General features: G+C 56.4%; 1 protein-coding gene across 3 annotated transcripts; it reads right to left on the bottom strand.

Annotated features, from left to right (window-relative positions):
• Nucleotides 1–352: 352 nt before the first annotated feature.
• On the bottom strand, nucleotides 353–10,650 carry PIANP (PILR alpha associated neural protein). Of its 3 annotated transcripts, XM_054167712.1 has the most exons (7): nucleotides 10,540–10,650; nucleotides 9,821–9,970; nucleotides 3,330–3,395; nucleotides 2,615–3,180; nucleotides 2,368–2,449; nucleotides 1,905–2,132; nucleotides 353–1,755 (listed from the first exon to the last, which is right to left on the bottom strand). In XM_054167712.1, exons 3-7 carry the CDS (start codon nucleotides 3,344–3,346, stop codon nucleotides 1,734–1,736), a joined length of 915 nt encoding a protein of 304 aa, XP_054023687.1. In that variant the 5' UTR covers nucleotides 3,347–3,395; nucleotides 9,821–9,970; nucleotides 10,540–10,650; the 3' UTR covers nucleotides 353–1,733. The 3 variants fall into 3 exon arrangements, with proteins under 3 accessions (XP_054023687.1, XP_009897908.1, XP_054023688.1); XM_009899606.2 differs by lacking the exon at nucleotides 10,540–10,650 and having other exon boundaries at nucleotides 9,821–10,162; XM_054167713.1 differs by lacking the exon at nucleotides 10,540–10,650 and having other exon boundaries at nucleotides 2,615–3,177; nucleotides 9,821–10,162.
• Nucleotides 10,651–10,984: the final 334 nt, after the last annotated feature.

The following is a 10,984-nucleotide window of genomic DNA, read 5'->3' as shown; positions in this document are numbered from 1 at the left end:
AAGGTGACTTTTCTCAGAGACTTGCTCTGGTGCATCAGGACCTTCAAAATGTAGGTGCATTTCCTGCCTCTTGCCACATCAGTCCAGCAAGGTGTTTGTACAACATAGGGGCACCTTTACCTAAAGCTACCTAATTTCAGCTCAGTGGCTGTCAAGGTGGGGCTTGTGAATTGCTTTTCATGCCTCCACAAAAGCTAGGGGAAAGCAACTGCTGTAATTTAGCTGAGATTGGTCATTTCACACTTCCTCAGAGTCACAGCCATGAGTCAATACATAGGAAGAGGTTGAGATGTGCTGACCTTGCTCACATGGCTCGCTGACATTTGGCTGCCTGGCCCCCAGACCATACAGTGCCAAAACACGTGCTCAGGCAACTGCTTTGCACTGACACCTGTGCCATTGGTTTTGGTCCCTAACCAGCTGGGGCAACACAGTTTTGGAGGTGAACATCCCAGCTATCCCCTTTCTCGTGCCCTTGGTGAATGCTGCCTCGTGTGCTTCCAGTCACCTTGCATTCCAGGAGACACCCAGCAGCAGCAGAGGGCAATCCTACAAATGTTCTCAAGGTCAAGTCTAAATTGCTCTTTGTCATTCCCAGAGAGTCAAGTCTGCTGCTTGTTGCCTGTGGCATGAGTGCCTGGAAGCAATTCTCCAGCTGGGCCCAGCAAATCCCAAGTTCCTCAGCTGTATCTGCACGCCGTGCTTTAGCTGCTCCGGCAGTGTCCTGAGGCACAAGAGCTAAACAACATGATAGGCAGAGAGCTTCACCTCAGATTTTCTGAAGAACATCACCATACACTGGTGCTCTTCAGAAAAGCTTTGCTGTAGGAGACTGGGGAGGTGGAAGGGGACAGCAAGGAGGTGGAGGGGGACAGCAAGGAGGCTTCCAAGAGATCAAAACATTAGGAAAGCCAAAGGAACCTTTCCAACTTAACTGGCGAGAGAAGGGGTGGTGGGAGGAACTGAGAGAAAAAAATGGGGACAAGGGGATGAAGAAAGATGCAAACTGAAGAGTGAAAACAGAGTATTAGGCAGCAAGAAAATGGCAAGATGTGAATATCTTCCATCTGGAGGGGGAGGTGATGTTTCTTTAAAGCAGATGGGCTACTGACAGGAGCCAGGTGCTGAGCGAGCCTCTTCTGCCCAAGCTTCACCTCCCCTCGGGAGGGGTCAAGGCCTCAGGACCAGAAGAACCTGCAACCACCTGAGTCCCAGCTCAGGGGAGACTGAGCCCTGGCAGGTAATCCTGCAGCCACTGAACTCCAGGCGTTCACTTCAAAGCACACGAGATGGGAAGGGGCACACAGAGGGGTGAGGGCCCACAGGGACAGGAGTACGCCTTTCCACCTCGCCTACCCCCAGCGTCAGGCATGCACTGGTGGGAGAGTCACAGAGATCCATGTATGTGTCTGTGTGTGCTAGGAGAGGAGCTGGGCAGGACAAGATTTCACACCACCACCACCAGCTGCCTTCCCTCCCACCATTCTGCTCTCTCATCACCCTGTCCTGTGTGGATTGGGGGAGGTCCCCCAACCTTCCCCCAGCAGGAAGCTAAGGAGGCCCAGCTTGTCCATTTGCCCAGGCACATCCTGGTGGCGTTGGTTAATCATGGTGGTGGGCAGCTGTGGCACAGGGAGGTGGTTTGTTCCTGGGGCAGCAGGGGCAGCGGGAGCCTGTGCTCGCTGGCTGTGACAGGAGGGTGAATGGAGCCAGCTCTGCTTCTCCTGTGAGTGTCACAGGTTCACCAGTGGGATTCTGGGGGGAAAAGGGAATCAGAAGTTAATTAGCAATAGGCACTCACGTTGCCCCACCACTCCAATCATCTGGCACCTTAGTCCTGCCTCAGTGTGCCTCTGCCCCTGTCCCTCGCCACCCTTTCCCACCCCAGCTCCCCAGCCACTCACCGGTTGAGCTGGAAGGCTGTGCTTTTCCTGTGGTCCCCCAGTTTCTCCACACCCTCCTGGCCCTGCCTGGACTCCTCTGCCTTGGGTGTGGGGGCCAGTGAGTCGCTGTAGGGCCCCAGGATGCTGATGGTGGTGGGGGAGAGGTCCGTGAGGGGCTGCTGGCTTTCCTGCTGCCTGCCACTGCCCTGCTGCCCGGAGTGCCGCCGGCGTTTCTGATTACGGTCCCAGCTTTGGAGAGAGAGACACGGGGTGAGGGAAAGAGCAGCCTCTCAGACATGCCCCAGTGCTCAACGAGACAGAGGTTCATGGGGTGCCACAATGTTTGGTGTTAGAGCCCAGCAGGGGCTTACAGCATGGGATCTACTCCCTTGGGACAAATGGCTCCCAAGCCGACAGTCCTCCTGCCCAGCCACCTGCAGATACTGGTGTGGTGACAGTCTCCATCAGCCCAAACACTACTCACCAGAACTTGAATATGATCCCAGTGGCGACCAGAACAATGATGATGGAGATGGTGATGGTGATGTACAGCTGGGGGTCCACACCTGCAAGACAGATGGTGACACGGGGGGGTGCGACGGCCGTCCCCACCAGTCCCTGTTGAGCAGCAGTGCAAGGACAGGTTCCTGCTGGGGCTCTCCTGTATTTTGCAGAAGCAGCTGCTCCTGCGAGATCAGGGAGGGGGTGAAAGGAGCACAGGGCTGATTTACCTTCCCCCCGGGGCCCGAACAAGAAGGGCCGCAGGGTGGCCGGCGTCTCTCGAAGGTTGAGCCCCGCATTGTGCAGGAGCGAGTGCGAGTTGGGCTGCGCCGTTGCCATCCCGTGTGGCGACACGAAGGTGTATCCCAGCGGCGGGAAGCCTGGGTTGGCCGAGTTGGTGTCTCCTCCGTCCTCGTCTGACACTGTGGGGCCCCAAACAATGGCCCAGGGGTACTGGGAGGAAGGCATTCCGTCCTCAAAGCCGGAGGGGGTGGCGGGGCGAGCCCCCGGCGCCTGGCGCCGCAGCCTCATGACGTGCCGCAGCTCTCCTGCCTGCTGTGCCGGGGCCCGCTGGCGGGGCACGGCAAAGCGAGAATCTCTCTCCGGCAATGAGGTCCTGTCCCAGATGCAAATAGGACGCGGGGCTGAAGAGCTCCGACGGGTGCAGAGAGGTCGAGCAGCCGCCGGGCCCCGAGAGCGAAGAGACCAGACGCCAGGAGCAGGGACGGCTGAGACCAGGAGGAGGAGATGCCAAAGTTGCAGAGAGTGGATGTAGGAGAGGAGTGGAGGCATCCTGCTGCAGGCCAGGGGGGAGGAAGGAGAGAGTCTTATCTGAAATGTCCCTCCCGTTGAAAGGCCAAGCCCGGAGCAGCCGGGAGCAGCCTGCCACCTACGTTCCTGTCGCCTTCCCGTGTTGCCAGCGAATGTGGGAAGCTGTGAACCTACCAGGCACTGGGCTCCATCTCAGATGCAGCAGTGTCTTTGCTCACTGAGGATCCTGTCTCATCTTCACTGGGAACCAAAAAGGAGAGGTGTCAGTGTCCCCTCACCCAGCAGCAACTGCTCTCTCCCCGGGAGCAGTGTGTGCCACTGCAGGCAACCTCCCAGCCCCAGTGGAGACCCACTCCTGCACCTGTGCCCCCGTGCCTCCGTGCTGCCCTGCACAGAGGTGCATCATCCCCCTGACCCCAGTGCCACAGGGAAACACGGATCTTAGCACACGTATGCAAAAGCAAGGAGCAGTCTCTGGAGCACACATGCAGGAGCACAAGCACAGCTTCCCTGTGGACTCCCCTGTCTGGGGCCAGAGGAGGATTTGGCATCTTTGTTTGCTTATCACTGGAACAAGTGGGACTGTGCTTGTTTATAGTCCAGAGCCTGTGATCCATTTATTAAAAAAGGAGCTTCCTCATTGTGTGCCAGGGTGAGGGAGCAAGAGGGGAAGCATGAGAGTGAGAAACCAAGCAGACCAAGAAAGAGTGAATCAGCGAGAAAAGTCCAGCCTCACTAAAGCATTTAAGAGCAAAAATAAGCCTATCAAATATTTAGTATTTGCTTTCCTCTTGGCTAGCATGGAATTATCTTCCCATCCTGCTAATCCTAATGCTCTCTGCTCTGTTCCATCTCTCCCTTTCTCCCCTATTCCTCCCCTTTCTCTCCCACCTCCCATGGCTGAGCAGTAGGCAGCAGCAGTAACACAGAGTAAGGGCTGGAGTTCTGCCCTGGCCACACGCTCCCCTCTGGCACCAGTCTGGCAGTGGCAGAGCTGCCCTTCATACCTCTGCCCCTTTCCTCGGCCGGGCGCTGCGCAGCGCCAGCTTTGCCCTGTGAGCTGTTGTGGTCCTGACCCGTGCTTGCCTTCGCACGCACACACACAGTCACTCAAGATATTCAGCTTCCTCCTTCAGCCTCGAAGGGGAAAGGACAAACGCTGACAACTCCACGGTCATGCCCTTCCGCGCCTGCCAGGACAGAGAAATGGGGGGATGCTGAGCGAGGGAGTCAATGCAGAGGTCAACTCTGCACCTCCAGCCCCCGGGCAGCAGCCCTGCACCTCCTGGCTCCCAAGGTCCTGGCTCCCAAGATCCTGTCACCCCCTCCAGCTCAGCCCATGCCCTGAACTAAACCTGCATCCCCTCCAGAGCTCCCCTTCCTCTTGCTGAGGGAAGGGCCCACTGCATGCTGTGGTAAGGGGACTCATGCCCCCGTGGTACACCTGAGGAGAGGGGCTGGGAGGAAGGGCACCAAGAGTGAGGAGCTGTCTAGCTCCTGCTGCATTAACTGGGGATATTTTTAGTTTCCTTCTGTTAAATATTTAAACAATGTTCACAGAAGAGAAAAAAAAAAAAAAAGAAAGAAAGAAAGAAAGAAAAAAGCAAAGGAATTGTCGGCTAGTGCCCTGCCCTTCCCTTCGGGGCAAGAGGGATCTCTGGAGGGATCCTGAGATGAAGATGAGGAGAAAAGAGCAGCTATTCTCAGCATTTCTTTGTACTTTGCTCCTGAACCCCTAAGCTGTGGAGGGAACTCGATATTAAAATGCAGTTCTTCAGAGAGGCAGCAGAACGTAGCAAGTTTCTTCTGAAGCCAGAGGCTGGTGAGATCTTGGCCATCTGGATGATGATCACGATGCTGTGGAGGATCATGTCTGGTAACACAAATCTGTGACACAATTTCTTTTGGACTTTGGAAAGGGAGGGAATTTCAAGTGTCAGGGACCTCCTTATGTGAGTCCCTGGGCTAGAGAGCACACAGACTGCTTGAATGCTTTCCAGGTGGCTTGGAGTGCCTGGGGCTCATCAAGGGACAGTGGTTCCCTGGGGTGAAGAGCCTGTTCTGCTTGTGGCACGCCATCCTGTTACAGCTCTGCTCTTCAGGGGCTCTTTTGCATCAGGCAGCAGGAGGTGTGGGTCCAGTACCACCCCAGGAGTGGAGACCTTCTCCAGGTGCAGGTAGACCTTAGAGCACATGCAACTACCAGCACTCCTCCTAAGGCAGATGGCTCTAGCAGCACAAACACGCTTGGGTGTAGGTGGGTAAGTGTGCTGGATCACTCGTCTCACTGTGCTCTTCTTGCTTGTTGGGATGTCTGATGAGAGAGACCTTGCTGTACTGCTCAGCTGAGATTGTGAGCTCCAGCAACAGCACCCCAAAACCATGGATTCCCCGGGTCTGAGGCCTGGGTATAAGAAACCCTACAGAGCCTAATCCTGAATTGCTTTCAATCCCCAGCAGTCTGAATTTTAGCCTTCTGGCACAGGTAAGAGCTGTAAGAGGAGCCGAGGGAAGGAGCGAGCCCCAGCACTGACCTCCTCATGAGCACGTAATACCATGGAGGTGACAACACGGACATCAGGTGTAAGCCTCAGACCTGAGACACTGCTGTGCACGGGTTCTGCTGCCAATGGTGAAGAGCAGGTGACTACTGGTGCCCCTATCCCGAAGGTTTTAGTGCAGGAAGGAGGCAACGTCAGTCAGTCTCGGTCACAGAATCATGGAATCATAGAACTGGTCCAACCATTCTCTAGCTCTGCCATCTCTGGTGCTAATCCGTGTCCCTCAGCACCACATCTCAGTATCTTTTAAACACCTCCAGGGATAGGGATTCAACCACATCCCTAGGGAGCTTGTTACAGCATTTGAGAACCCTTTCAGTCCAGAAGTTTCTTCTACACATTCTGGTTTGCTAATCATCTTGTGGCCAGAGCCTGAGAGCATGTCCTGCATTAGCACACACAGGGGAGGTTGTGGAGGGGTTGGGAGAAGCACAGAGATGTCTCCCACAGCATAAACACCATGAGAGCAAAGGAGGGTTTCAGGTGGAAATGCTGGCTGGTGAGGGCTTGGTGTCCTCTGTGCATGGAGCACAAAGCACAGGTGTCCCTGTGGCTTATTGGCAAAGCAGTAGCTAAGCCACGTCTGGGGCATCTGTAGCTAGCCACTGGTGGGGGGATTGTGTCCAGGGCACAGATGCTGCTGTGTGGGAAGGCAAGTGTCACAAATGCCCTTAACTCAGCTCCCAGTGTGGATGCTGAATAAAGAGGTCTTCAGAAAGAAGGAGGGGACACCAAGGCTCCTACTACCTGAACTTACAAATCCCAGTATCCACACACCTTACACGGTTCAAGAGGCCTTTGTGTGCCAGAGCAGAGAGACTGCATGTCTGCAACGGTACCACATGGCATGGCTCTTGCTTTCAGATCTGTTTCCCAGGTCTAATCGTGAGAAAATCAGCCAGGGCTGCTCCCAGCATCCAAAGATGGACCTGTGAATTCTCACTGTAGGTAGAGAGCCTTCATCGCAGCATTCCAGTCCTTTGAAGCACAGATGACAAGAGTGTGAATGACAAAGCTGTTTCCCCTAGGGCACTTCATTGAGCTCTGTTTGTGAATCTTGGTGCCTGAAAGCTGTGAGTAAGACTTACACCACCTTTTTGCTGCTGCATATGGACCTCACTACTGATCCAGACCAGAGATCCCTGAGGGTTAATCTATTTAGAGCTGCTCTCAACACATTTGCAGGATGGAAGCATGAATCCTGCTGCTGTTCCCCAGCTTCCTCACTCTGTGTAAGTCTCCCACAGCACAGACCCAGCACTGCTGGGACATGAGAGAGCAGATCTCAGTAGCCATGCCCCAAAGCAGGTAACCCAGCTCACCAAGAAGGGGCTGGAGATCTACATCCTAACTGCTGCCTAGGAGCAGAGCCTGCTGCACTCCTGCTCAGACCGGGGAGCACAGGCTACACCCTGAATGTGTCATCCTGAGCTCCAGTGTTTGGATGCTACCACGCCCCTAGGAAGCCCTAGGATTCGCTGCTGGTAGCTCCTTCTCTGTGTCCAGGTCTCTTGAACACCGCGATCCCCAAAACAAATCCTGTTGGCATATAGAAGAGCCGAGGTGCAAGCCATGCACAGGCAATGTCCGTGTTGCATCTCCCTCACGTCAAATGCAAGCTGTAACCTGCTGTTGCAGAATGCTGAACACTGAAGTGTGGCAAATTCAGATGAGAAACAAAACTGTGACTGAGGAGGGGCACATGCCAGCAGAAGCCACCTAGGCAGTGACCTGGTCCCAGCTGCCTGGAGACTTCGTCTGGCCCTGTTTCTAACAGGGAGGCTTCAGTTCAATCAGAAGTTATGGGCTTGATGCAGGAAAGGAGGTTGGTGAAATTCTCTGGCCTGTGCTCTGCTGTAGGTCAGACTCAGTGATCAAAATGGTCCCTCTGGCCTTAAAATTTGAGAATCTCACAGCTTTCTCAATGCCTGGCCGACATCAGCCCTGACTGGAGAGCAACTGAATGGAGCTGAGCACACACAAGCCGTGTCAGTGAGAAGTGGGTAGAGTCTCCTTCCATCTGGGGATAGGAAAAGGGTTGCATCTGATTCTGTCTGGCTCAGCTGGCAGATGATGATCTATCTGTATTTTTGTAACATCTCGAGCTTGACTGCTGTGATACTGTGCCTCTAGGATTGAAGCTGTCTGCTCTCTGAGCACTCCAGCTAGTTCAGAATGCAGCACTCTGTTTGCTCAGTGACTCAAGCTGCTGGGAATGCACCACCGTGCCCCCCTGCACCCCACATTGCCTCACCTTTGAGCACAGAGTCCAGTTCAAGGTCTGCAAGCCAGCATTCAAAGCCCAGTAAGGGACAGGACCCAGTGACCTAAGCAATCAATCACCTCTCCTTATGCAGTGATGACCTCACATTCTGCTGGAACAATGAAATTGCCAACCAGTTTGGGAAGAGAGGGAAAGGATGGAAGAAGGGGAGAGAGGCTCATGACCCTGAGGAACAAAACATTTACAGGAGCTGGGCCAAGATTATGAAACTTACTGCTGGCTGAAATACTGCTTGCCATTAAGCAACCCCGCAGTGCCAAGAGCTTCATGCAAATCCTGGCTCTGCCCAGCTCCCCCACCGCAACGATCCCGCTCGGAATGGTCATAAAAAATACTCAAAACAAACCCGAGGAGGACCCAGCCCTCCTGGCCGCGGAAGAACACTAGGCTGGCCATCATTTTTTCACTCCCGGTCAGAATTAAGGGTCATGGTGATGGCTACTGATGCCAGACTGTGATGTGCGACTGTGGAACCTAGCAGCTACCTCCCAAGAATCGAGCAGAGCAAGTTTAGGCGCTGGCGGTGAGGCCCCCACACGCTGTCTGCTGCCCCAGACACACCACGCCTGTGTTTTCATCGGTGGCCGTGAAGATCCCAGAGTTCATGCTCCAAGAGGCAGAGATGCAGTCCTCACTGGTTTAGGAGCAGGAAGCATGAACCCCGATGCCGCTGCATTTGGCTGGATGGAGGTGGGCAAAGGGAGGACTCCCGGAGCAGTTGCCCCAGGGAGTTAATTCTGCTGCACTCAGAGGAGTTTCAGCAGCTCCGAGCGTGAATCTGAATGATGGTACCCTGCGGGGAGCCAAGCCAAGCCCATCTGGGGAAGGAGTCCTCACTGTGCACGGGGCCAGGGCCCACAGCGCACACAGGGGGCTGAATGTGGGGGGTTGCAGTCTGAATGCAGCAGCGCACGTCAAGGCTGCTCTGCTTGGTGTCTGAGGCTGAGAGCGTTGGTGGCAGCAGCTGGGAAAGGCTGACACTGCTTGCCCTGTGTCAGTGAGGGTCTTGCAGCGTTTGCTGAGTGCCAGTGGGAATTCCTGTTAGAGGGTACCAGAACGAACCCTTATGGGATGGGTATGGAAATCCTAGTCTGGAGCAGAATCCTAGGCTGGAAGGGGGATGGTGCATTTGAACATTTTGTTAGCTAAGGAATGAGTGTGTGAAGCCCATCAGCAGTCCTATGAGCTCAAGTCTCCCTGCATTTGGGAACTGTGAGTGTGGCCCCATTCCAAGCAGCTCTCTAGGATGCTAGTCCCCTGATATCTAGTGCCTGTCTGCAATACGTGTCATGAGTCTGCCAATCTTCTGACTCCCAGTTTCCTACTGTTCCTGGGCATCTAAGTGCTTCAGCTGCCGAGTCTCCAGATATGAATTGCTCTCTCTTGCACCGTGCACCCTTGGCCAAGGCAGGAGGAGGTACTGACCCCTCCGTTTCCTTTCTCCAGCTGCACCAATTTGGCTGAAGTCGCCTTTCCTCAGTGCAGGCTCTAGTGCTCCAGCACAACAGGTCTGTGATGGAGCCCAGAGCTGGAGGGCAAAAGGCAGCGATGCCTCGGCTCTGCCCCCTCCCTCCCAGCCCCTTGGGCATCCCCTGCCCCAGACTGAAAGGAGAAGAAGGGTTGGGGGGAAAGAGGCAGCCATGTAGAACGAGGCAGAACACCTAGATGGAAGAGGAGAAAAAAAGAAGGGGGAGAAAGGACACAGGGAAGGAGACGGGGAGAGGTGACTTGGAGACGGGCATGAATCCTTCCCTACTCCTCTCGCCTGCAGCCCCATCCCCACCCCGTCCCCCAAGCCCGGGCTGAGAGGATGAACTTACCTTGCTGGGAGACGAGTGGGGCACAGCCGGGGCGGCGAAGCAGGGGGCTGGAGGAGCACAGCTGCTGCTACCCGTGCCTCTCATGGCCAGGACGAAGGAAGAAGAGGAGGAGGAAGAGGAGGAGGAAGGTTTGATGAGGCTGAGCCCTGGCTGAGGGAGAGGGAGCGAGAGATGCCTTGAAATAAACAGCTGCCGAGCACTGGTCCAGCCCCTCTTTCTCTCTCTCCGTCTCTGTCTCCCTCGCTCGCTGCCTCCCGTTAACCCCATGACTGCTGGCACGGGCACGTCCGGCACCGTGCCCCCCGCTGCAGCCCGGGGGAAGCACTGGGGGAGTCGGGTGGGAGGCAGCGGACGGGTTCCCCACCCCCGGCCCGGGAACCCCTCTTGCCCCGGCAGCCGGGCGCGAAGGCTCCTCCCGCTCCCTGCCCGCCCGCGCTAAGCTCCCGCAGCCCCGCGTCCGCCGTCCGCCGGACCTGCCCCCCCCCCGCCGCCGCTGCCCGCTCGGCTCGGCTCCGCTCGGCTCGGCTCCGCTCCTCTCCCCCGACTCCTCGGTTATTTCGGGCTCTTCACAGGAAGCGATTTAGGTTGCCATGGAGAGAGGGTGTCTCCAAGGGACCCGTCGCTCCAGCTCGCTCCGGCGAATGCCACCCCCGGACGGGTCCGTCCTTAGGAACGGAGGCCCCCGCTTCCCCCCCGGAATCCACTTCCCTCGGGCTTACCCCCGCCGCAGTCCCCTCGGGGAGATGTCACCCCGACGGCCGCCCCTCGCCGCCACTCCGGTCCCGCCTCCCGATCCCTGCATCCCCGCATCCGTCATCCCGGGCCCCGGGTACCCCTGTGAGCCGTGGTACCGGAGGGGTGTGGGAGGTGGGAAGGAGCAGGGGGATGCTCCCGAGGGGGCACAGCCTGGGCGGGCGGGCAGCCGGGTGCAGTCGAGGCTCATGGCCAGAGCCGAGCCGCCCACCCGTGGCCCGGGTGGGAGCACACGGTACTGTGGGAGCAATGGGGGGGATCTGTCCAAGGTGAGTTTGCCCACCAACAGATCGCCCAGGTCGTTTGGGGTTGTACCCCAAGCGTGTCTCTGCCCAGGGATCAACGGGATGCATCTGGAAGTGGTAGGGATGTGGCAGTGGAATTGAAGAAAGAAGCCGGTGTGCCTTTGAG

This window comes from Dryobates pubescens, chromosome 15 (assembly GCF_014839835.1).
Source record: "Dryobates pubescens isolate bDryPub1 chromosome 15, bDryPub1.pri, whole genome shotgun sequence".
In the NCBI taxonomy this organism is placed as follows: Eukaryota; Metazoa; Chordata; class Aves; order Piciformes; family Picidae; genus Dryobates; species Dryobates pubescens.
This window is presented reverse-complemented; position numbering and strand designations above follow the sequence as displayed.

Bases quoted from the DNA above. Each gene is read 5' to 3' on its own strand.
- PIANP (XM_054167712.1), bottom strand. The intron at 2,450-2,614 runs GTAAATCAGCCC...TCTGTCTTGCAG, and splicing joins GTTCGGGCCCCGGGGGGAAG to GTGTGGACCCCCAGCTGTAC. The intron at 2,133-2,367 runs GTGAGTAGTGTT...CTCTCTCCAAAG, and splicing joins GGGATCATATTCAAGTTCTG to CTGGGACCGTAATCAGAAAC.